The sequence below is a fragment of the Pseudonaja textilis genome, chromosome 1 (genome assembly GCF_049901715.1).
Source record: "Pseudonaja textilis isolate UNSWEBS1 chromosome 1, rPseTex1.2, whole genome shotgun sequence".
Taxonomy (NCBI): domain Eukaryota; kingdom Metazoa; phylum Chordata; class Lepidosauria; order Squamata; family Elapidae; genus Pseudonaja; species Pseudonaja textilis.
This window is the reverse complement of record NC_141990.1, coordinates 78,205,571-78,232,565: the sequence shown is the minus strand read 5'-3', so window position 1 is coordinate 78,232,565 and position 26,995 is coordinate 78,205,571. Positions and strand designations below refer to the sequence as shown.

General features: G+C 38.8%; 1 protein-coding gene across 5 annotated transcripts; it reads right to left on the bottom strand.

The window, feature by feature from the left end:
* Positions 1 to 74: 74 nt before the first annotated feature.
* SERAC1 (serine active site containing 1) lies at positions 75 to 26,995 on the bottom strand. 5 transcript variants are annotated; one of them, XM_087938948.1, is made up of 17 exons: positions 26,972 to 26,995; positions 25,272 to 25,363; positions 23,305 to 23,341; positions 21,866 to 22,002; positions 21,292 to 21,381; positions 18,235 to 18,366; positions 16,873 to 16,994; positions 14,973 to 15,101; positions 13,999 to 14,112; positions 12,998 to 13,160; positions 11,879 to 12,029; positions 9,726 to 9,867; positions 8,361 to 8,461; positions 6,489 to 6,586; positions 3,991 to 4,173; positions 2,152 to 2,295; positions 75 to 864 (listed from the first exon to the last, which is right to left on the bottom strand). In XM_087938948.1, the coding sequence occupies exons 2-17, from the start codon at positions 25,360 to 25,362 to the stop codon at positions 725 to 727; spliced, it is 1,974 nt and encodes a 657-aa protein (XP_087795074.1). In that variant the 5' UTR covers position 25,363; positions 26,972 to 26,995; the 3' UTR covers positions 75 to 724. The 5 variants fall into 5 exon arrangements, with proteins under 5 accessions (XP_087795074.1, XP_026560840.1, XP_087795059.1 ...); XM_026705055.2 differs by having other exon boundaries at positions 26,921 to 26,988; XM_087938933.1 differs by lacking the exon at positions 26,972 to 26,995 and adding an exon at positions 26,869 to 26,956.

The window sequence follows — 26,995 nt, the reverse complement described above, 5'->3', positions numbered from 1 at the left end:
GATGACCACAGGAAAATCTGTCGTCATAGAATTAAGAAACTGCTTTAGGTTTTTGGTTTTTTTTTGGAGGGGGGGGAGTAAAATAGTTTTGGGCTTGTAACAGCTTTCCAAACACTGTACAATAGCAAATTTACTGTATGCCTTTGTTTTCTGTTGGCATCCAGCTACAAAAATACAGGTTAGGGTACATATTCATTTGTCATTACACATATTTTCTACTATATTTAAAATATCAATGTCCGTAAAGAACTTGATATCCTGCAATGTGGGTGTGTGTATAAGTACATCAGGATGGGAGAGTAGATTTGTGGCAGAGCATTTGCTCTCCAGTATGCACAATATATACAGGAACAAGTGCCCCCAACCACCTAGTGTCAACGACTGATATAGGATAATCATTAATGGCATAGCAGCTTTGTTTCTATATTGAGCAGAGAATGAAGATCTCTTTAGGTAAAACACATGCTTACAAAACAATGAAAAGACCTTCTAGGAGCCCAGATAACCGTTTCCTTGTCAAGCGTTAAATGGAACTCAAAATGAACAACAATGCTTTGTACAATATACAGCACCAGAAATACATCCACTGTTTCCCATTAAGCAATGGTAAAAAAAAATAGCTTGACTGTAATAAAACAGCTGCCCTGCCAAGGACAGGCCCAGATTCAAAGAAAAGTTGGCATAACTGCTCCAGTAAAAGAACAAATATGCACAGTGTGGTCGTTCAGTGACTTCCCAGCTCCCTTTTTAGAGAATCTTGAATAAACTTTAAGGTCTGTTGATACAGGAAAGATTCTTTGTTCTTCGGTTTGCAAATGTTGAGGTGGCTAACTTCTACCTGGATGAGTTCTCCAATGCCCAAATCTGAAACAGACACAGCAAAGAGCATTAGGATCACAGAAAAGACTATGAAACTATTTACATTCAAAGGACTCCCCCTGCTTTCTAGGGTCTCCAGGCAAGATGGCAGCCTATCTGTCTGACCTTTCTCCGAACTGGAATCAGTAACAAATAATTAAAAAGATGATGCTTGAACCAAATTCTAAACAGTGTATAAAACAAGGTTGGAGTATACCTGAAAATTTATTTTCGCTGCAGTAATCCATAAGCTGTTTAACAGGATGTCATACATAATTTGTGTCTTTGCCGTTTGAGGAATATGTGCACCGGTTTGAAATAACTTTTTTAGTCCTTTCTACACAATGCATAATAAAAGAAAAACTGCACCTTGTTTTCAGGCCAAACATACATACAATTATACAACGAAGTACAGGTAGTCCTCAACTTACCATTGTTTAATGATGGTTACAAAGTTATGGCACTGAAAAAAAGCAAATTATGACCGTTTTTCATACTTAGGACCACTGCAGCATCCCAATGGTCACGTGATTAAAATCCAGACAGTTGGCAACTGGCTCATGACAGCTGTAGTGTTCCGGGCTTATGTGATCACCTTGTCGCCTTCCAAAAAGCAAAGCCAACGGGGAAGCCAGATTCACTTAACAACCAGCCTAAGTGAACAACTGCAGTGATTCACTTAACAGCTGTGGCCAGAAAGGTTGTAAAATGGGGCAAAACTCCCTTAGCGACTGTCTCACCGAGCAACAGAAATTTGGGGTCTCAATTGTGGCCTTAAGTCAAGGACTACCTGTATAATATAAAAATTCCCACAATATAGAAAAGCCAGAAGCAATAACTTCAAATTGAGGGCGAATCCAACCCTCGTATTCCTAATTGTTTACTAAAGAACTACATTTTGTTTGATAATACAGAAACCGTCCTAGTGAAAATGTTCAAATAATTAATTCACATTCCTTAAAATGTAAGTAATGAGCATATAAAGAAAAAAGGTGAGATAGCAAATTACCTTGAGATCTGAGGCATAATGATGGTTGATCCAGTATTCCTCAACTGGAAGTCAATCATTAATTTCTTTATTTTATTTTTTTTTACTTTTTCCATTAGCTCATTTACCTATCATTAAGATGTCTAATTTGGCCTTCTTTTAAGATGTGTGGACTTCAGCTCCCAGAATGTCTGCAGAATCTTGAGAGTTGATGTTCACAGTCTTAAAGTTGCTGAGGTAAAGAAACACTGTTATGGATGACTAAAGGCAGGCATTTCTGAAGGGGAATTCTGAGATTGTCAAACCTGCAGATTCTACTGGCACGACATGCAGACTCAGCATTCTGCCAACTCGTGTTGGCAAAGTTTCTGCAAAGCTTAATACTGGAAAGTTCTGGTTCTTGGCAAATGAGATGAAGTCGTCATTCAGTGCTTTCAGGGCAGGCGAATCTGGAAAAACGCATAAAAATGAAATGTGGATTTCTTATTTTAGACACTGCGTTTCAGGCAGAGGTCTACATTGATGTATAATGTTTTTCATATCAAAGATGGATTTCAGTTCAGAAAGGTGGCATTTGCCGTCGTTTTAAAGGCTGAGTGCCAGTATCAAGCAAGGCTAGATGATATCATGCCCTCTATTTGTTCTGGTGAAGTACATGTAGCCCTTGGCTTAAACCATCCATTTAGCGACCATTCGAAGTTACAAAGTGACTTACAACCAGTCCCTGCACTTACAACCATTGCAGCATTCCCTACAGTCACATGATCAAAATGTGCGTGCTTAGCAACCGGCTTGTATTTAAGATGGTTACAGCATCCCAAAGTCATTTGCAATCTTCCCAGCTGGTTTTTAACAAGCAAAATCTATGCGGGAAGCCTGATTCACTTAATGACTGCTTGATTCACTTTAAAACTGCAGTAATTTGTTTAACAACTGCAGCAAAAAAGTTGTAAAATGGGGCATGACTCACTTACCCACTTCCTCGCTTAGCAATGGAAATTCTAGTCCCAATGGTCACAAGTCTTTCTATGTGTTGCTAGCTTCCGACTGAACACAAACAAAATGGCTCCTGTAAAAAAGACCTATCTATGTCAAAGTCTAAGTTCTCTACCCGGGAATGGAAGGGAAGGGAAGTAGACTATGGAGCTCACGGACAGAACTTCCTGTACACAATAAATTGGGGTAGGTGGGCAGGTGATGCAGAACCACAGCTGTCCAGATTGGCCTTTAATGTAAATATAATAAATAAATAACAGACAAGGTGGTTACAAAATTATTACACTTCAGCTAAGTTTGAATTGAGGATATGCCTGAACTTAACTAGAATTCCATTTGCGTTCCTATTTAATATTTGTTTCACACAGTTCCTGATGTGGTCTGGGAGCAAATATTGGGGATACCTCATATCTGAACTGGGAGACCCTGAAAGTGATGCCATGGGGCTCTATCAGAGGCCTTTATACTGGCCTCATTTATATTTTACATGAAACACAGATTTGGTGTCTAATGGAATCAGAACATGGTTGTCATCCAACTCTACCTCCCTCTTTCTATAAGAACACTGCAGAGGTTCTGAATGGTGGCTGAAGGCAACAGTGACTTACGGGTAAAGAGGTTACATTTAATCTGAGGAAACTAAAATGCTTCTGTCTCTTGCATTAACATTCAAGAAGTGCTGAATAGGGTAGAAATTTCAGAATTTGGAGTCTTCTAATGCCTAATTTTTAACTAGTTCCACATAAACTGGAATTCTATATTCTACTGATAAAAGATGCCAGATTGGAAACAGAGAAAGCTGAGCTCTGTTCTGGCTTAGGCACAAAAGCCAGCTTGGTAATCTTATGTTCACTCCTTCTCAGCCCTGGGAAGACAGCAATGGCAAACCACTTCCAAAAATATTGCCTAGAAAACCGGATTTCCATTAAGCTCTGTCAAAGGAATAAATAAAAATGAAGCTCAGTGTTGATTAGTGTCAATAATTTGGCTTTATTGTTAATATTTCACACACACACACACACACACACAGAGAGAGAGAGAGAGAGAGAGAGAGAGAGAGAGAGAGAGAGAATGAGAGAAAGAGAGCTATAGAAAAGAAACCTATGTTTTAAATATACAAATTCCAGAACTACTGCAAAGAAACAAACCTTTGCTGAGCTCTTTGACTTCCACAGAAGGGAAGAGCAGAAATCGAATATTTACAGAATATTCAGCCAACCGGGAGCCATGGTGAGGAACACTATAAAATACAATCCCCCGCGTGCTGTCCACTATGGAAGCCATTTCAGGGTCCATGGAAGCATCCAGCAGCATTTTCTTGACTAGAAGGCCTGAAAAGAAAAGCCTCCGTGAAATGGGATCCATGCAGGGCTGTGATGCTTATGACAGAGATACAAGACAGAAAATCACTCTCCCACAATTCATTGAAGACGTTCTGGATTGCTTTCTTTACAAAAAAACGGGGGCCAGTCACTCTTTCCTCCTCTGGAAAAGGAAGGCCTCTTTCTACAAGCCCCAGACCACCGGTACCAAGTACAAGAGATACCAAGTTGGCCATTAGCCCAGTCTGCTTATATGCATATGGTACAGTTGTTTAGAAGCCTTCTGTGGCCGCCCATATAAGCAATTAAGCAATTCTGGGTGGCTCACAGTAACTATAAAACTAATAAATAAAACAATCATAAAAACAATAAAAACTCTAAAACAATAAAACAAAAAACCTGCAAGTTAAGTATCTCCCTCAGCAGGTTCAGCTTCCTTCTTTCATGTTTCCTATTACACAATTCCAGCACCTAAAATGGGAGATCCTTGAAGATGGGCAGTATAGAAACGTGACTAGTAGATAGACAGACAGACAGACAGACAACCCTTAACAAACAAATAAACCAAATCTCAACAGCTTTCTGAAAGGCTAGAAGGGTGGAGGGTCTGTGGAAAAACACCAGCAGGAGCATATTCCACAGGTTAGGGGCAGCCATGGCAAAGGCATGTTTCTGAGGTCCCACGAGATGGCAAGATTTCAGGGAGGGGGACACAGAGTGTGCGCACCCTGTATCATTTAGTGGAACGGGTGGATAGTTTTAAGGAGAGATGGTCCTGCAAATAACCAGGTCCTGTGCCATGCATAGTTGACATAACACTTGTGGCACACAACATATAATACATATCTTAAGGGAAGGCAGACAATGTGTACAATTGTGACAGCTTCTATATACAACCCTTCCTATTAACTGCTGAATGCCAAGAACTAAGATCTTAATATTTTAGGGTAACTCTAAAGCCGAATGAGCTGCATATAGTCTTCTAAAGTGCAAAGGTCAAAAGAGTTCAATTCCTCGTAGAGGGTTTTAAATGCCAAAGAATACGATCTGGCTCCCTAGATGAGCCCCAGGTAAGATGAAATGGGTCACACTGTGCCTCCTGGCAGTCAATCCAAGCAATCACATTAAAAATAATAATAATAATTTTCTTTTCCAAATCCTTTATGAATCTCTCTGCTTGCCCTTCAGACAAACAGCTATGAAAGTGCAGAAACAGACTGAGGGGATGGAGGCACTTTAAGTCGCATCTAGAAAGCCTATTGGCACTGTGGAGTTAATATGACATTTTTAGATAGAACCATTCCAAGTCAGTGCATGTGAAATCTTAGCTCCTTTGTTCATTTTTAAGAAGTGGGTGAGCGGTGAGCAAGAACAAGGGTTTGCTGGAGGGTGATCTCATGTTTCGAAAGATATATATGGTGGATGCGTCCTGTGCCAGAGGAAAGAGCCAATGCCCAGAACTTGAAATGTCAATATTCAGAAGATTACGAACAAATATACTGAAAGAATTATAGGGAAAAGGCCACTACTAAAAGTTGCCTCAGTTTCCAATGGAATGGATGTGGGAACAAGCAAGAGTTATAGACAAGTAACCAAATTACTATTTTATTCATTGATTTACTAAATGATCAATGTAGGCCTAGTTTCTAGATATTGTTTCCCGGTAAACATAGCGCTGAAGGCCACATAAATTTAATTCATTATGCCCCGCCCCAGCCCTCCCAATATTTCTGCAGACACTTTGGAAACCGTAAGAAAGGGCTTAGAGGAGATGAGTAGTCAAAGAGATGCTTACCATCCTGTTAGTCTTGCAAAGGAAATCTACCAACAGGGTGTATTGGAACACATGAAGGGTCTAGGTTGTGTTAGCAGTGCAGTCAGGAAATAAAAGAGTGGCAAAAATTAAAGGAAGTTGGGCTCATTAAAGTTTGAATACAAACACACTAAAGAGGCAGATAGCAACACTCCATAGTATCCTATCCTATCAGCGGGGGAGTCCGTAACTAGCCATCCACATAAGGTTTTTATGGCTGTTTTCTGACAAGAGTGGCATCTAGGTATAATAATCAGAATTTTCAGTAGAGAGCTACTGGAAAATCTACAAACAGCACACTGAACATTCACTAGCGACTGAAAACACATCACATCTAAACACACATCCCACACGCTACTATTATTGTAAATCCACGCGGGGATTGCTTTCTACGTGGCTCAAATGAATCTTATGAACATTGCCATTGAATAGAAGCAATGTACTATATTGACAGGGCTAACAAGCTTGAAATAGTTCACTTTAAAGTTGATACAGAAGACAATGAATTTACCGCCCATGCTATGCGACAGCCATATGAGAGGCCTGTCTCCAATTCCAGCAGCTCTTAGTTTCTTGAGAAGCTCAGTACTTCGATATGCAAGAGATTCTCTGCAGATGAGACAGCAAAGAAAGCAAGAGAGGCAAATATAGCAAGGCAGCATATTCTGAAGAATCAGGTTATTTCTTGGCAGCTTTACTCCAATTTCCTTACACTCAGCTTGCGCTCCACCCCCGTAGCATCCAACTGTGTGGAAATATTGGCATGTTTTAGGCAGCAGTTCTGAAACTTTTCTTAAACCTAGAACATCCCATATTATTGAAAGGTTTAGAACCGTGTCCCCCCACCCTTGGCAATTTTAAGACTGTGTTCTTCAGGTTCTAAAACATTTGGCAATGGTCAAGCTATCTGGGAATTCATGGAAGCTGAAATCTTAAACTTACCAAGGTTAGATCAACACCACAAAAAAACAGGTGTCAACAACTCAGTGACTGTTGGCACTATGAAACATATGACCTTCCAAACAGATCTCATGGGACTCTAATTTAATTAAAAAGATAAGCAATTACCATGGAATCATTAAATCTCATCAGGTTTAAGCACGATTAGTGAGATTTTGGGTGGGAATGCCAAGATGCAAGAATATTTTTTAAAAAAACTTGAGGGATTCCATGATCTTGCAGATTCTGGCTGTACAAAATGATTGCTTTAAATCAAATCTTGTTTAAAATAATGGTTAGCATCCAGATAATCAATTCAATATGCTGTATTTCACATGACGTGTATATGCAGTATCTTAGAACAGTTTTCTGGTATGCACAAGGGGTTTTGATTGATATGTAAAACAGAATATTTAAAAATCTTGTCAAAAACATGGAAATTAATGCATTACTTAATACTTCAGATAAGTATTCGAAGTACTTATTGTAAACAGTTATTTAACATCCCGTTAGATTAATATACCGTATATACTCGAGTATAAGTCGACCCGAATATAAGCCGAGGCACCTAATTTTGCCACAAAAAACTGGGAAAACTTATTGACTCGAGTATAAGCCGAGTTTTTCAGCACATTTTTTGTGCTGAAGAAAATCCTCATGCAAGAACTTTTCTGCTCCCGATTACCCCCATGCTTACAAGTTGCAAAGGAAACACGGAAGCAGGGAAGCGGCTGCCCAGCTCCTGAGCTCCACACCAATTTTTTTTCAGAGGGAATCTCACTCGAGTATAAGCTGAGGGGTTTTTTTTCAGCACAAAAATGTGCTGAAAAACTCGGCTTATACTCGAGTATATATGGTAGATATCAAAGAATCTCTATTCCAAATACTGAATTAAGTCAGCAGCTCTAGTATTATCCAAGTCAAGTCTCCTTTTGGGGGAATTGAAGGAGCAATTTTGGCAGCACACAATCACATTACCTGTGACAAAAATCACTGTTTTGGGAATATCAAGTCTCCCCACATATTCTTCAGGGAGCAACTACTGTCTATGTATGGTTGTATTTAGAGTATATTGAAAGTGGTTTGACAAGATTATAGCAATTCTGCCAAAGGTTATTCAATTTTGTTAAACAAAGTTAAATTTTGTTAAAGAAATCATGGGTTAATGCAATGAATGAATCCACCTAAATATTTTAAGACTGATCTTGATCAACCCTGGCAGGGCTCTTCTAAAGTTTACATAATAGGATCAATCTGTTATCTTAATCAAATGCAGGTATGAATTTAGACTGCTCACAATACAATAAACATACAAAAATGTAACCTTAGTATTAAATATTAATGCAATCATGTTAATATATAAACATTATATTCACATCTAACATGTACAAGATGTGTACAGAGACATAACACTGTTTCAGTTTCTACTCCCCCTATTCCTTACCTGTAGCTCTCTACAGGACATTTGGTTCTCCAGTCACTAAGGTGGGTATCATATTCCACAGAAATAATTCTAAGCGATGGACAGTCAGATGCTAACCAAGTCTAAATTTGGAACACATGAAAACAAGACAGAAAACAATTGTGTTCAGGTAAGTGTTTAAGCTTCAGGTATTGCAATGAAGACCAGCAACATACTTGCAAGCAAGGCGAGTGAATCAGGGGAGTAAACTATAATTGCAGGTAATTCCATCTGAAGTGACTTGCTAGCAATGTCTATTGCCTTAATTTCAGCAACCCAGCATTAGTCTGATAAACCACCATTGTGCCTTAAACCCATAAATAAAGGGCCAAAAGTTTTCATTTCATTCTTCTAGGAGATAATGTTACTATCATTCTGTTTGGTGGATCCCTGCCAATTAATCAAATCCTCTGCATTTGGATATGTCAGAAGGCTTCATAACGTATTTAGAAACGATCAAACTGTCACTTATGACTTATTACTCTTCTAACAGCAGCATTAAAGCAGAAATCAAGGAAGTGATACCTTTTCTGAGTTCAAGTATAGTAAAAGGGAAAAAAGAAAATGCTTTATCAGGAGAATCTTGACGTACATGTACAGTAAACAAATAAGTGTTGTGTTGGTGATTACATAGGTACTGTACCTCTCAATAAACAGCTGTTCACATAAATGCTGCTCTCTGTTATTTATGAATTCAACTGAACATAATGGAAAGTAACTCAAGAAAAACAACTGAAAAAAATATATGAAATATTGGGGCCTACAAACTGAAGTTGAACACTTATAGAATTATTTATTGACCAAGTGTGATTGTACACAAAAGGAATTTGTCTTGGTGCAAATGCTCTCAGTATACATAAAAGAAAAGATACATTCGTCAAGAGTCAAGAATCATAAGATATCGTGGGAAAAGAAATGAATTATTAAAGCAATCATTAATTGGAGCCCTCAGAACAATGCCTAGAGGAGTTTCTCGATATCTGGCAGTATTGAATCTATGAAACCTGAATACCCTAACTTTATTTTTTTAAAAACCACCCTGCTTGGAACTACCTAGAGCCTTGATGCAATTTGAATAATTCAATTAATCATTAATATTAATAATTCTTAGGTTCTTAGTTAGGACTTGAATTATTAAGTTTCTTCCAGTCTTAGAATGTGAATCTAACATCCCTACCATCATCATTCAGTTAGTCCTTGGGTTTCAACAACAACCAGTGACCAGGACTGCTGTTGCTAAACTATGCAGTCTAAAATGTGATGTCATGGGATCTCATTGCTTAGCAACAACAATCTTGGCAGTCCTGGTTCCCGTGTAACTCAAAAGATGTGGTTAATAATTCTTACTTTTGGCCAACATTCACTGTAGTCATCTTCCACATCTAAGTCTCTCTCATCTGCAGAGTGCTCAAGGTCCTGTTGTCTCCATGTTTTAAATGCTGCTCCCAAAAGGCCATGAACAAAAAGGACATCAGCTTTAATGGGCTCACTGGTAGTGGAGAGAAGTCATAAAGAAAAAGCCATTATTAATGAGAGCATTTAGGCCAAAGGTCTTCAAACTTGATAGCTTTAAGACTTGTGGACTTCAACTCCCAGAATTCCTGAGCTAACGTGAGAGGGGGGAGGAATTCTGGGAGTTGAAGTCCACAAGTCTTAAAGTTGTCAAGTTTAAAGAATTCCCAACATGCTGCTTGGAAATTCCTGGAATTATAGTCCATGCATCTTAAAGCTGCCAAGGTTGAAAACCACTAATATAGTCATAGAATTAACTCTCAAATAAATACAATAATTCCTATCCCATCTCCACTGAATTAGTAATGGTAGAGACCAAAACTGATAGAATTATTCTAAGTTAGATTCCAGACCAGGGTGAGGAAGCAAATGTTGGCTTATATCTCCTCACACCCTTTACCAGTACTGAGGACATCATTTAAAAGGTAAAGTTCTCTCCTCCTCTAACTTAACTCTGTTTCTTTATTTTATGAGATGTAGTGATTCATAAGAAAGTTCCTTCCAAAATCTCAGGTTTACTTTATTTTCTGCTCTGCTCTTCTTCTGCCGGCTTCTTTAGCCAATTGAACTCTGGACTTCTTTCTATCTATTGTCTGAAACTATTTTGTGCCCCTTAGCAAGGTGTGAATCTTAGCTAAATTTACACCTTTCCCTTTCTCAGTCACTAATTTCCAAAGGCTTAACTGCCACCAGACTGTATAGACCAGGTTTCTCACAACATACTGCTGTCTTGAAAGTCTTGAGCATTATGCATAATGTACAGTATTAGCATCCTAATGGTAGTCCACAATGCTGTAGGTAGTTCTCATTCAGAAACCGCAATTAGAACTGGTAACTCGGTCATTAAGAGAAACTCTGTGCTTATGATATTGCTTTACAGATCTGTGACAGTCGTAAATGTGAGGATTGGATGTAAAGTTACTTTTTCATCACTGTGCAACTGGGAACATTTGCTAAACAAGGCAGTCACTAAACAAGGACTACTTGTAATATATTTATAATGCACGTCCCTGAAACAAACCTAAAAGCCAAAGCAATTTACACATGTTGACAAACATCTATGAGATTAATGCAAAAGATTTTGTCCTGCTTCTGTATATTTTAATCCATGCTGTGCATACCAAGAGCTGACTAAGGTTGAAAACATTCGCTGTCTATGCACCAAGGCAATATGTTGTGGCCTGTCAGCCACCAGCCCCTCCAGCAGCCAAATCAGAGGAAGAGGAGGTGTGGGAGTCAGGGTCAGCATCAAGGCAATCCGAGAGCTCCAAGGGGCAAGAGGCTAGCACAGAGGTGGAGTCTGGGTCATCCATCAGTCCTCAGGTGGAGAGTCAACAGCCCCCAGGTCTGGAGGTAGTTGATGAGGAAGAGGAGGAACAGCTGGGTCCAGTGCCTGACACGCAGATGCACAGAGGACAGAGAAGAGGAGAGCAGTAGAAATCCATGGGCCAATCCTTGGGAAGGAAGAGCCACTGCTGTTAATGAAGCCCCACCTTAGGGGCTTTTATCTGGGGATAAAAGGCAGAGGGCAGAGATGAATAAATGTGGCAGACCACTATTCATCTTCTGGCTGGCTGGACTTGTTAGCCTATGTTGAGAGAGAAACTTTTTATCGGGGCTCCTACTAAAGGAATCATCGAGTTAACTTCAGAAGGTTTGTCATGTTTGGGGAGTAAGGTCAGAACACAATATTGAAAATCTGACTGAGTTTATGACAGCTCCCTGATTTTTTTCCCTTCCACTCAGAATACAGGAAGGGGAAACAGAAAGAAAACCTTCTCCCTACAGGCTGAACTGTTTATCTGCCGGAGTACACGGTTACAGCAATTTTCACGATTCAGTAGTCAGTCTCTTACAATTGGATGCCTGAATCAGCTCCAGTGCAAAGAGTGGGCTGTATCAGTAGATCAAATCATGTGTAAACTATGGTTACGAACAAGCTTGCATTACAACAGAGGCTTCATGTAAACAAGATAGAGCTTGCTTACTTGGTTCGACATTGTGGGTGTAAAATGTATACACCATCTGGGTATTTTTCTTGCACCACTTCCCTGTCCAGATTAGCCAAGGCTCTTGCAGCGTGAGAGGATTCCATGACACGTGCAGACTTCATCATAGCTGCTAGTATAGAAACCCATCCTAGCATTGAATTGAATAAAACATTGGTATCACTGATCGTTACCTATTCATATGGTTTATTAATGAAGGTACACTTAGTAAGTAATAAATATGCAGGAAAGTACTATATACATTGACTGCTTTTCACCACATTTTCTCTGGCAATTCTCTGCAAAATTTGTTAGCAACTGGAAGTCTAAAAATTTAGTTTCTCCTGTTCATGTTTGAAGATATGGTGTAAGACTGATCATAACCAATAATTCATGCAGCAATATCAAGGCAGGCAGGCAGGCAGGTAGACATGTCATCCCATGGGTAAAATGTATTCTGTTTACGTAAAGTTTCTGCTATTAAAAACCCCTCCAGAAATAAACAGTCATCCTGTCAGGAAAACCTTTGTTTTAATCATTCATCTATTTGATTCATTCCTTCCTTCCCGTTTTTGAGAAGAGTCCTGAATAGAAAAAAGCACTGCCTCACAAACTGCAGAAGTATAAGTAGTTTCTGATCATTTCCTTTTTTCCAAAGATAAATTCAATATATACCCATGTATAGTTTCTATACTATGCTCAACCAATGAGAATATATATTTGACTAACTGTATGAATTGCCTGGAATATTAAATACAGTGCAGCCTCGGGTCATGACCGTAATCCGTTCCCGGACTCCGGGCACAACCCAATCTGTTCGTGTCTGGAAGCACAACCAACTGCGTATGCACGCAGAAAAAAAAACAATGGCGCCAAAGGGAAAATTTTGTTCACCACCCGATTTTTGAATCATGACCCGATTCAAAAGTTGAGTGGATTTTTCATTTGCCACCCGATTTGGTCGTGACCAGGAGCGTTCGTGACCCGAGGTTCCACTGTAACTAAATTCCAACTTTAAAGTATTGATTTCCAAACCCTGTAACTCTTGTAAGGAAAAACCGCAAGACAAAATATTTTAATAATCCTTGTCCAATTAACAACAAATACATTCGCTATTACCTGCACGTGTTATTGATGCATGCAGACGTTCGTCTAATGCCATATTTCCAATTATGTGAATGATACTTCTTTGTATCTTGTGAGAATCTCTATGGAGGTGATACAACTTTTGCAGGAGTTGAAGTCCCTTGTTTGCTTCAATTTTATTGCAATGGCTAGGGATCTGAAATAAGAGAATTGCAGTGATAAGCTGCACTTGAACTGTGTGCAAATCAAGTATGAAATTATTTCATGCACAAAGAGTCCCGGGGGTGACAGAAGGTGGACTACTTATTACCCAGACACGGAAATAAAATTAAAAGTGACTTGAGAATCTCTATATTAAGCACAGGCACTACAGACCTATTTCCTCATAACATGACTTAAGTAGAATAGTGCCTACACATTTTATAATTTATCCTGGGTTTTTAACAAGGCTTGAGCAGGGATTTTCTCTTCATGCCTTTACCTTGGATCTGAGACGGCTGAAAATGGCTGAGTTCAACTGTTTACAAAGTAGCAGCAAGTGCAGTGAGAGGCAGAACCCAGAATTAATATCATTAAAATTAACAGGTTTAATTAAAAGGACCTTTCATTTAATGGGAAAGCATTTCTTTCATCTATTCTAAGAGCCGTGGTAGTGCAGTGATTAGAATGCAGTATTGCAGGCTACTTCTGCTGATCACCGGCTGCCAGCAGTTTGACAGTTCGGGTCTCACCAGGCTCAAGGTTGACTCAGCCTTCCATTCTTCTGAGGTCAGTAAAATGAGGACCCAGATTGTTGAGGGCAATACACTGATTCTGTAAACCACTTAGAGAGAGAGATAAAGCATTGTGAAGCGGTATATAAGTCTAAGTGCTATTGCTATTTTAAAATGAAAACCATATCCTATCATCATGAAAAATACGAATCATTTTCTAACTATTTGATTATATTGTCAGCTTGCTTGCACTACTGAGATCGAAAAAGGGCTCCCGGCCCAGAGTGAGAAATCTCGGGCTAGGTGTATCTGCTGCGTTACCTTGGAATGTTCCACTAAAGCTTGCAGACAGAAGAGTTCCACTGTCTTTGCCGGTACGGTACTAAGACTTTCACAATATGGAAGTCCATTACCTCCAAAGCACCATAAGCCTCCCTGGAAGAAAAACAAGTTGGAAATTAATTTCAAAACAACAGAATGAACAATGTGAAGAACCATGTTTCTGTAACAGTGTGTAGAGTTCTGCATTTTTTAAAAATTAAGCACAAAGAGTACTCTAATGGGTCAAAGGAAACAAGAGTCCATGTCTCACTTTACAGCAAAGATGCTGTAACTTTGAACTCTTTTAAAAATACTGCCCAGCAAGGTAGAAACATCAATATAATAACAGCCATTGGAGCATTCTTGCTACTAATATTACTTTCCAGGCAAATTACTCAAAAAGGGATATGAGAATTTAATATTTTGCAAAGGAACATTTTATTATTCTGGAGGCAAATTTTTTTCCAGTAAAAAAATTCCAGTAAGAATTTACTCCGCATGATCAGTCAATTCAAGGAACTGATGTAATTGTAATATGTATTCAACTGGAAACAAGCAAATATTTATTGCCGTCTTCTCATTCCTGCTGGCTCAGACCAACCCTCTAAATTAGAAACTTATTGGCAAGACAGAATAACAGTTGAACTTGTCTTCAGTTTACTTGAGAAGTAAATACCATTAAAAACCAAAGTATAAAATCATGGTATCCAATACTTCATTTTCCATCTTCAAATTTAGTCAGAGACTATGCCACCTTTTATATTGAGAATTTAATAGATCCATCTCCAGCTTCATAGGCCAACAAATCAAAAGACCCAACATGGTGTACAAAGAGTCTTTAAGACACTGTAAAAATGCAAATGAAAATGGGAACCCCAAATACAATACATTAAGGAGAAAACATACAAATTGAATGCCAGTTCTAAGTACCCAGTTGACTAGAATGTTGAACTCTTTAAGTTTTGAGAATATACCTTTTGGGCAGCTATGGTCTGGCTGCTTTCTCTTAAAGCTAAAGAGGTAAAATACTGTACACACTGGTCAAGATCTGTTTGAGGTAAAGCTGCCAGTAGCAGTCGAAGTTCATCTTCTAAGCAACAAGTCTGAAATATGAAACCACAAACATTCCTGTTACTGTATCTTGTTGATGATTCGCATAAAAAACCTAGGATTTGTAAATGCTTTTATGGTATGAAGCTGCATGAGTTTTAGTGTAAAGGTCCAGATTAGGAATGCAATCCTTTTCTGTTCAGACCATATTCCTTCAAGCATATTCTGATTAGGGAAATACGCCTAAGGTGGCAGGGCAGAAACCAGAGGATACTGCACAGACATAAAGTAACTTTTTTCTAATTACTTTTTTTTTATAATTTTTATTGGTTTTTAAGACAAACATAGACAAACAAAATATAAAAACATCAAGCCATCTTCCATATATATATACATACAGCGTGCCAGTTGGTTTACAAATTGTTTTGTGCTTCCATTTCAGTCTTCAATTACAATTACATTGTATATATTCTCATATTTTCAATCAAGTACTAAATACATTAATATCATTGTTAATCAATCATTTGACTATAGTTTTATTCATTCATGTTTTACGAATAATCATATTTTAATTAAATTGTTTTGTGACAGTTCATATTATCATCTCAAATCTATCCTACAATCATTTTGTAGATATAATAAGAAAAGAATACATCTTTATATATGTATTATTTTCTAAGAATCTACATATTTCATTACCATGTTTTATTTTCTAACTATTGATAGAATAGATCCCAGATTTTATAAAATTGTTTATCATCTTGTTCTCTGATTTCAAATGTCAATCTACTCATTTCAGCACATTCCAGTATTTTCTTAATGATTTCCTCCTGTGATGTTATTTTCTCATTTTTCCAATTTTTAGCAAATACAATCCTAGCCCCTGTTAATACATTTACAATTTCAGTTCTTTACTATATATTTCAGGTAAAATTCCCAATAAAAATATCTCTGGTTTCAAATCTATATGCTTTTGTGTCATTTTTTTCCAACCACATGTGGATTTTAGTCCAATATTTTTTTAGCATCCCCACAAGTCCACCACATATGGTAATATGAGCCAGGTGTCTGATGACATTTCCAACATTTTTCCGATTTGTTCTTGAACATTCTTGCTATTCTTGTTGGGGGAAAATGCCACCTGTATCGCATGTCATCAAGGTGGCCAGGCAGCTCTGCCCTGAAACAAACTAGGGCACGGTAGTTTCAAGACAGCAACTATTAGATGTCTTATTGTTATTTCCCCTTTCACCCAGCATGGACTACTGGGTGAAAAAACAAACAGACACTGATTATTCTCCTCAACGTGATGCCCTTGGGGCAGCTGGAGGTTGCCTCAACTTTTGCCCTTTTTTTCTGACTTTCAGTCTCCCAGGAGATCAAATCATCCTAGGAAATGATTTCATGGCACTTAAGAGGGCACTCTACTCAGAGACTGGTATACTTAGGTAAAACAACCTAACAGCCTCAGGGACCGGCATTCATAGATTGATTAGAGATACAGTGCAGAGAAGTCCAAATCAGAAGAGAGCCCTCCAGGTTATTGTGCCTCTAGATCTTTCTTGCATTTCTTCCTTCCTCCTGAGACCAATTCCCCCCCTCCCCCAGTCCTTTCAGTTAGGCAAAGAGCTGCTTCTCTTGGCATTTGATTGGGAAAGCTCAAATGAAAAAAATAATAATTTCAGAAGCATGCCTGTCCTTACGGACGCTTTCCGGCAACTGCATTATGCTACGTATCTCGGTCAATTCCCAAGTATTAATTTTCAAGTATCTAAATAAAAGAAGCAGCTGCAGTAAAGGCCGTTCAGATCTTATTATACATACATCTTGTGGATTCAGTAAAAGATGAGGAGGCAGGAAAAATCGCAGATCAACGTCTTTACTCCGTGCTAAAGCTATAGCAGTTCTCTGGTCGCTTGTTTGGGCAACAGTCCTGTACTGATAATCTGTACTAAAACAAATATAAAGTTAAGATTTTCACTAATCCGAAATATATTTTTAGTAAAAACTATATAAACAAGCAATACATCTTTGCAATTAAAACCCCAGTGAGGATAAGCTCTCTGTTTAGAACGGACTACCTGCCTAAGGATGGCAGAAGTAAACAAATTCCCAATTTAGAAGAACAAGGACAGTGGTGGTTGTGGTGGGGGAGATTTAGCTGTAATGCTGTTAACAGAACTGTTAACACCTGCAGTTTGTATTGTGAAACAAAAGTTGACAGTTTAATGTCAGACTCCTGTGGGCAGCAATAGCATTCTTAAAGCATTTCCAACAGGAAGTCTGAGCTCTCATTGTAAAACATCCACCCACTGGTTCTTGCTGAAGTAAGATATCAGAACTGAAAAGATTCTACTGTTAGAATTCTTTTATTAGAATTAGAATTCTTTTATTGGCCAAGTGTGATTGGACACACAAAGAATATGTCTTGGTACAAATGCGCTCAGTGTCCATAAAAGATATATTCGTCAAGAGTCAAGAATCATAAGGTACAACACTTAATAACAGTCATAGGGTACAATAAGCAATCAAATCATACTAGGAAACAGTCAATATAGATAATAAGGATACAAGCGACAAAGTTATAGTCATACAGTCGCAAGTGGGAGGGGATGGGCGATAAGGAGCGATGAGAAGAGTAATAGTAATAGTAGTGCAGACTTTGTAATAGTTGAACAGTGTTGAGGGAATTATTTGTTTAGCAGAGTGATGGCGTTTGAGAAAAAAACTGTTCTTGTATCTAGTTGTTTTGGTGTGCAGTGCTCTATAGCATCGTTTTGAGGGAAGGAATTGAAACAGTTTATGTCCAGGATGTGAGGGGTCTAAATATTTTCACAGCCCTCTTTTTGACAGCATACAGGTCCTCGATGGAAGGCAGGTTGGTAGTAATTTTTAAATAATTCTGAGTGTCCAGTTACTGTAAAGTGTTCGCCCCCACCTTAATTGAAATTTAGCAAACTAAGAAACAAACACACTGAGGGTCCTAATCACTAAAAGGTTTCCCCAGTACAAGCTCCAATTAAAATGAATGGGTACATCTATTGTTCCTATTTAGTCTGTGAACTTGTATAAGAAAGCTTTCTGATATATTGTGCTGCTCTCGGTTGGCTATCCTTTTCATAGTACTATGCAAGAGATAAGAGCCAACAGCAGGAACTCTGTAGTTATCTTAATAGACACCATTACCATGCCAGTAACGATTGGCGGCCAATTCCTCCACAGCTTGTAATCGGACCATTTTATCATTTGATTGACTTCTTTTCACAAGCAGCCACAAGGCATAATCGCGTTCTTCTGCATCAAGGGTACTGAAGCGTTCTTTACCAAACATAAAATAGGACAAGATTATTATAGTCACTTTATTTCCATCTTTGTATTATCAGCAGTACTGTAACTAAAGATCATATTTTTAGAGTAATGTTTTAAAGCGTGCAATTTCCTGGATCTACAATTAGGTGGCATTACCTAATTGATCTTAGCTAATCCAACAAGCTAAATGGGTAAATCCTTTGTTGATACACCTTCAGAGAACACTAGAGCTACAGTCACGATTGGGTTACAAAAACCTTCCAAGAAAAAGGTAATTGTAAACAACTTTGGTAAAAATTGTCAAGAAAACTATACATCAGTATCAAGTTTGATTTGAAGGAGATTTTTCCTAATGTGAACGATTGACCATTCAATTGAATGGAGTGCTTTGAATCTGGAAACTGAAGTTTAGTGGCCATAACCAATGATTTTGACTTGACCCTGCACAAAACTGTAAAACAAGAATATATATGGAACTACATTTAAGTACCCAAAAGTCATTTTTGCATCCCAATGAGAACACTATGGATCCCAGAGTAGGAAGGACCTTCAAGTTAACATGTATTCAGCAAAGAAATCCAAATTACCATATATACTTGAGTATAAGCCGAGTTTTTCAGCACATTTTTTGTGCTGAAAAAAAAACCCCTCGGCTTATATTCGAGTCAGATTCCCTCTGAAAAAAAAAATGGTGTGGAGCTCCGGAGCTGGGCAGCCACTTCCCTGCTTCTGTGTTTCCTTTGCAACTTGTAAGCATGGGGGTAATTGGAAGCAGAAAAGTTCTTGCATGAGGATGTATTGTTTTTTCTTTATTTAACTGTTTTTTTTTTTTGGGGGGGGGAGAAGTCCCACAATCATGTGAGAATGCTCAGACATGAAAACTATCCGCCTGAAAATAAGTGTGTGTGTGTGTGGGGGATTTTAACAGAGAGAAGACATAGGGAGAAGGCAAAAGCGACGGAAGATCCTTCAGGGGAAACTGAGGGGGAGACTCACCCTTGGTCCAGATGAGCCCCCTTCCCCGCCCCTAAGGAAGCAGAGGCAGCCAGCAAGGGCAGGCAAGCCCCGCTTCACAGACTCCGTCCGTCCTCGCTCCCACCCACCCACCCAAAGCCACGAAGTCCCCCAATCGCGCAGCCCAGAATCGCCCTCCCCTCAGGGGGCAGCAACGACGCCCGGTGTTTCCTGAAACAAGCTCCGCCGTGCAATGAAAGCGCCCTGGCTCTAGGCTCAGAAAACAACGCGTGCCGAGGTGGCTTCGTTTCCTCAGCCCTAGCTGCTTTCAGTCTGCTCGGGAGGAGGAGGGGGAGGAGGAGGTGGTGGCAGCAGCTCGCGTTATTTTCTGAGCTCTAGGCTCTAGGCTCGCGATCTCAGAAAACAACGCGAGCCGAGATGGCTTCGTTTCCTCAGCCCTAGCTGCTTTCAGTCCGCTCGGGAGGAGGAGGGGAGGAGGAGGTGGTGGCAGCGGCTCACGTTATTTTCTGAGCTCTAGGCTCGCGATCTCAGAAAGCAACACGAGCCGAGGTGGCTTCGTTTCCTCAGCCCTAGCTGCTTTCAGTCCACTCAGGAGGAGGAGGGGAGGAGGTGGCGGCGGCAGCGGCTCGCGTTGTTTTCTGCGATAGTGAGCCTAGAGCCAGAAAACAACGCGAGCCGCTGCCACCACCTTCTCCTCCCCCTCCTCCTCCCGAGCAGACTGAAAGCAGCTAGGGCTGAGGAAACGAAGCCACCTCAGCTCGCGTTGTTTTCTGAGCCTAGAGCCAGGGCGCTTTCATTGCACGGCGGAGCTTCTTGTTTCAGGAAACACCGGGCGTCGTTGCTGCCCCCTGAGGGGAGGGCGATTCTGGGCTGCGCGATTGGGGGACTTCGTGGCTTTGGGTGGGTGGGTGGGAGCGAGGACGGACGGAGTCCGCGAAGCGGGGCTTGCCTGCCCTTGCTGGCTGCCTCTGCTTCCTTAGGGGCGGGGAAGGGGGCTCATCTGGACCAAGGGTGAGTCTCCCCCTCAGTTTCCCCTGAAGGATCTTCCGTCGCTTTTGCCTTCTCCCTATGTCTTCCCTCTGTTAACCCCCCCACATACACACACTTATTTTCAGGCGAATAGATTTCGTGTCAGAGCATTCTCACATGACGGTGGGTCTTTCCCCGCCCTAAAAACAGTTAAATAAAGAAAAAACAATATATCCTCATGCAAGAACTTTTCTGCTTCCAATTACCCCCATGCTTACAAGTTGCAAAGGAAACATGGAAGCAGGGAAGTGGCTGCCCAGCTCTGGAGCTCCACACCATTTTTTTTTTCAGAGGGAATCTCACTTGAGTATAAGCCGAGAGGTTTTTTTTCAACACAAAAAATGTACTGAAAAACTCGGCTTATAACTCGAGTCAATAAATTTTCCCAGTTTTTTGTGGCAAAATTAGGTGCCTCGGCTTATATTCGGGTCGACTTATACTCGAGTTTATATGGTAAATCTTTCCTGCCAGATGGCAATCAAGTCTTTGTTTGAATGCATCCAGTGAAGCACATTGCTTGACTGAATAATTGCCTCTTACTATTGTACTGACTTTAAGCCTAAATCTCTGAATAAACATTGACAAGATATTTTATTTATAAAATAGCAATTGGTTTAAAAATAATAAAACATTTAAGCAAAACTAGCATGTTCAGAGCCAATTCCAAATATTAAGTCACTGTTCCAGGTAACAAATGTCAGCCAGATAACGGCAGCTTTGCACTTTAGTTATATATATATAGAGGGAGAAATTTATTGATTTCCCAATACACAGAAACAGCATTGGGTGGAGGGAATGGAAAAAGCTATATCTGTTTAGTTTCTGCATGGTATAAATTGTTAAAGATACAGAGCTTCTGCTTTTTTAAAAAAATACGTTTTAGATTACAGCACATTGACATAGCATTCTTAAAGCTTTTACCAAACCTACCATCGAAGGGCTTTTGGAAAATTCGAGCATGCATTTCTATAATTTTCTTGGCTGCTCGGTGAAGCTTCTTTCTCACTTGACATATAACTCCTACAAAAACAATAGAAAGCTTATTTTGGTCAAATAATATATTGTCCATCCTATATATAGGCCAGAGCAGGAAAACGATTCTACATGGGGAGGACACTGTAAAATCTCCATTCCCGCCCCATTCCTGGGGGAAGGTTACCACTGGTTCTCCGAACTACTCAAAATTTCCACTACCGGTTCTCCAGAACTGGTCAGAACCTGCTGAATACCACCTCTGATCCTGGTCCTAGCTGAGTAAATTTCCAGTAGAATATAATATTAAAAAATGAGAAAAACATTCTTATGAGGAAAAAAAGAGAAAATCTGATAAAGTTCTAATAACAGAAGAGAACATGAGTAAATTTCTTCCATAGTCTCTAGTGTAATGTCCTTCCTTAAGTATCAGGATGAATATACTACTCTTCTAGTTCTTAACTACTATTTCTTATATTCAAGCTGTGTTTCTAATTCCTTCTACTTTCAACAATAACCTAGTTTTTCTTACCTTGATAGTCACTTTGATCTAAAGAAACTGTTTGTAAGTAGATGTAGGATTTCAGTTTTTCTTGTTGTACCACTTGGGTATCAAAACTGAATAATTTTCTTAAAGTCAAAACTTCGTAAGTAGCAAATATACAACCACTTAAAAAAGAAGAAGACAGATATCAGTGTAAGCATTAAAGTACAAATTTAAATCTGAAATGTCCATTCACTTCCTTTTGCCCAGTTTCTTCTCTCTCTCTCTCTCTCATAAGCAGAACTCTCTTGATATCCAAACTAGGCAAATCAGGATATGCTTGTGGGATACACTTTCCTTGCTACCTTCTAGCCATGGTCCCATAATCATATCCTGATGCTAGAAACTAGCAAGGCAGTAAATCAAGCAGAGATGGTGGAGGAAGAGTATTTCAGATCAGCAAAAGCACCAGCACCAGCACATTATCACCTCACAGTCTGTATTGCTTTATAAATATAGGAAACAATAAATAAATACATGAACTGAGCAGGAAACGCAATCTGCTTCTAAATTTAAATTTCAAATAAGGAAAGGCAAAACTTGTGTGTGGGTTAGAAACCAAGAGAAAAAGGGGGGAGGGGAGGGGAGGGGAGGAGAGGAGAGGGGAGAGGAGGAGGGGGGGGAGAAGAGAGAAGAGGCCTGTCAATTCTTTCAAAACTCACAATTTTTAAAGTTTTCAGGAATGACTGATTCACATAGGTCATATTTAAGGGTCCAGATTTTAAATGATAAAATAATGCAGGAATTTACTATTATTGTGTAATATATTAAAGAGGGTCATACTTAATTTTGCATCTGCTTTCAATACTAGATAATATTGTCAACATTACTATAGAAGGTAAAGGTTCCCCTAGCACATACGTGCTAGTCGTTTCCGGCTCTAGGGGGCAGTGCTCTGTAACAGAGATGTAACAAAGCCAAAGAGCCAGCACTGTCCGAAGAAGTCTCCATGGTCATGTGGCTGGCATGACTAAAGCCAAAGACGCATGGAACACTGTTAATGTCAGCTTTCCAGAAAACCACAACTCCAACAAATAACTCCGAGCCACCTAAGTGATCCCTGTTTTTCTACTTGCATTTTTACATGCTTTCAAACTGCTAGGTTGGCAGAAGCTGGGACAAATAACAGGAGCTCACTCTGTTATGTGGTGCTAGGGATTCGAATTGCTGAACTGCTGACCTTTCTGATTGACAAGCTCAGCGTCTTAGCCACTGAGCCACCGCATCCCCCACTGTGCCACTGCTCAGTGAGGGACGCAGTGGCTCAGTATATACTATATTACTATATACAAGGCATTTAAACAGTTACAACATACTATATATATTCACCAGAAGAGTTGAAAAAAATAACACATTAAACACCTACATACTATGATACTTTAGTTTTATTCTAACAACAAAATGGATATCTGCCAATAAAAACTTACCCCAGAATAAGTGAGCCCGTTAACTTCACAATTTTTCCTTAAAAATTAAAAGCTTAGTATCAATGCATGTCCAAAATAGATGTTTTAGTACAAACATTATATCAATAATGTGACATATACAGAGGTTAAGCTAACTGTACTTAGTTATTATTAAAATAAATACACATGAATCCATTTAACTTCTAATTTAAATATTGCTTATTTATTAACTATTTTTATGCCAACACAATAAAAAAAGATTCTTGGAAATTCTCATAGAAAAATAAAGGAATATAAAACAAGCCCCATGCAAAAATAAAAACAATGCTGCAGTAATTCAAAGAGAACAAAAAGATGAATTAAAATAAATCAGGAAGCAGCTCTACAAAGGAACTCAATCCTTAACAGCTTGTGGAAAATCAGCAAAGAGGGAATCAGACTGATCTCTATAACACCAGCACTACAATAGACAAGGGGCTCCTTGTCTCAGCCGCCCCCCTCAATGAAACTGTGGGGTGCATATCAGTATCTAATTGCTATAGCTAGTTGGTTGGACCACAGATGGTTAGAGAATCTGGCTCTGAATATATCCAGGTAACAAGCCATGAAGGGCTTTATAGATGAAAACCCGGCACCTTAAACTGGATCCCGAAATCAATTGGCAACCAATGCAGAGTCCACAAAACTCCAAAAAGCTCCCATACTTGGAGCCCAAAAGCTTACAATTTTGAATATTTATAGCCTGCTAGAGGAACAGAGATATAAGAGCATGAGGTAGTGTTATCAAGCCTTTAAGCCTCAAGTAAGGCCCTAAATATCTGATTTAATGGTAATTTAATTAATTCCTATTCGAGGTTATGCAAAACTAAGTCCTATTTCTTAGGGAGCAAGTGACAGCTCTCTGTAAGTCTAACCACTTAAAGAAATTTCTATAGTTGGGAGTATACCCACTCAACTTGATGAGATTATTTCTGGGAAGCATCCTTCGGACAACAAAACACAATTTGGCAAACTAACTTGGCAACAAAGCTCAAGTTGTGAATTTAGAAGAATTTACTTCTGAATAAACTTGTACAAAATTAGATTTACAACACTGGTTTCTTCCATTAGCCTTTTATGATCCTCCCACCATCATCCTTTTAATATGGAATACGTATCATTGGCTTCATAAAATATTTTATCATTGGAAATCATAATTTAATTTATATTACTTGTTCCAAAAATCAAATGGTACAGTATACATTCTTACAGATGACCTTATCAACATTTTTCTATCTAAAATTTCTATCAATTTTTTTAGATGGCTATCATTTCATATTATGTGCTGGAAAAGTAAGGTTTTCAACTTTGTGTTTAGGAAAATGTTCAACTCATTCTTAAGTATAGCTTAAATATTTAAATAGCAATGCAGAGTGATGTCACTTAAGATCCTGCTCAGAGATCCTACCTTCAAATAGACTTTACATTTCCATTGGTATATATATATTTCCTTTTACAGAAAAAACCCCAATAAATCAAAAGTTCATCATCAGTCCTATGGAATGTGGTGATGAACATTTTTCCAAAGACTGCTATTCTAACTATCTCTAAGGAAGAATATAATTCCCACCCCTTATGGACTGTAAAAAAACATGATTTATGGTTTTGATGATTAGACAGATTATAGAAAGAAGAGTCATGATGCAGCTTTAGAGAAATAGTTTAAATCTTAATTGTACTTAGCACCAATATGAAGAAAATGAGAAACAACCACTTCATATCTTTCTTTAGCCTTTTTCTTTTTCTGCATTTTTAGCCTTTTCTTTTCTCTTTTTTTTCTTCTATTTTAGTTTGTATTATTTATTATTCTTATTAAAGCTTTCAAGTAGATATATATATTGTATTTTGCCTGTATTTGTGCAGCAAACTCCAAATGATGAATTTATCTGGGAAATCATACAAATAAAATAATGATAGAGTCAGGCTTGTAAAAATAGAATTGCACTTACTGATATCTTTCCATGATTGATCAACTTTCCATGTTGAACCTAAAGTTCCTATCTTTCTATAGCAAACCACACAATAAGCAGCCAGAGACATTCTGTAAAGGTACAAAAAACTGATTTAGCACATCAACAGGATTTTAAAAATTATTTTATGTATCAGTTATGCCCTAATCTAATAGAGAGACAGCACAGCATTCTTTCCAAAAACATATTTCAAGTTTAGTACAGGATTTCATAATTAAAAAACAAACACACCCTTCAGAACTCTTTCAAAGCAAAAAAGAATAATATCATTTTCCAAAATGTTAATATGGAAAGCCTTCCCTTCTGAATTTAAATGATTCATCTCACAAGCCAAAATAATATATTTTGCTTTAACTGTATTTTTTATAAGGTAATTATTTTGGCTGTCCATGTACACTGGAAAAAAGAGATTCAGAGACATAATGACCAATTCACTGAAATCTAATATATTTGCTGCAAATCTATAGAAAATTATTGGAGCTTAAAAATTCTGTGCAGATTCAGTACAAGGAATAGAGCAGAGACCAATCAAGTTTTTTTGGGGTAAGATGTTCTACTGATATGGTATCATTTAATTCAAAATCATGCTGTCAATACTTTTGCTGCTTATTCCATGGTTAACTTTACCAGTTTACTCAACTAATTTGGGGAGTTTGTATGTAACACTGCATATTAACTAGTTTTGCTCAATAACCTTGGGTAAAATAAGGCAAGATGGTCTTTAGTTCAGTAAGAATTAAGGACACTCAGATTTTCAGTATAAATCTACATGCATGAATAGATCTGGAGGTTTTTTTTAAATAAAACCCAGATTTGAGTTTTTTTTAAAAAAATAAAAAAATAGGGGATCTGGGTTTTTTAAAAAAAATAAAAAAGTATCACTCAAAACACCTAAAATGTGCCATATATGAAGATTAAAAGTTTCTAAACCAACTGCAGGTTCTAACCATTTTTTTTTCCCATTTGCAGTACAGCCATGGAACCATAAAAATAAAGCTGGTTAGCCAATGAAGCTTTGTTTGTGAGAATGCCATCTGACTCCAGGGAAAACAACAGTGCTGCCCGGGCATTTCAGTTTTGCAGTGACTTGCAGGCTCAACTTTCCAAACCTGATTTAACTGCCTTGCAGATGTTCTTCTGCAAACAGATCCAAGAGTGTGGGAGGGGGTGACTTAATTTCATAGCTGAATAACCACATTCACTAGGAAGAGAAATATTTTATTCAGAAAATAAAACCGTCGCGCTTTTCCCATACACACCCTGGGAATAAAACACGCCTACGGTGCACACTCCGAAATGAAATTGCAGCAGAGGCGCTCAAAACAGCGAACGTGTTTTAGCGAACGTGTAAAAAAAAAAAAAGATTGCAATTCGCGAACAGCATAGAAATGCCCCAGTTGTCCTAATTTTAGGGGTGCATGGATGGATAGTCCATCACTGCTGATTACAACTATCGTTATATAATAATGGACAAATGAATTATACGGGCATCCTTCGCAACATTACTCCTTAATTCAGGGATTTCTCCGGCTAGGCGAGGCAGGTTTCTCCAGCCCCCGACTTCACAACCACGCACCAGGTTGGCCCCAACCACCGGTCTTCCTCCTCTTCTCCTCCTCCTCCCCTACCTGCCCATCTCGGATCCCCGTCCCACTGTCAACGACGAAGCCTTGCCATACCGCCCACGCTCTGACGTCAACGCG

Coding starts and splice junctions, on each gene's coding strand:
- SERAC1 (XM_026705055.2), bottom strand. Junction 14,113..14,972: donor AGACCATAGCTGCCCAAAAG/GTATATTCTCAA, acceptor TTTTTCTTCCAG/GGAGGCTTATGGTGCTTTGG. Junction 865..2,151: donor CGTGCCAGTAGAATCTGCAG/GTTTGACAATCT, acceptor TGTCTGTTTCAG/ATTTGGGCATTGGAGAACTC.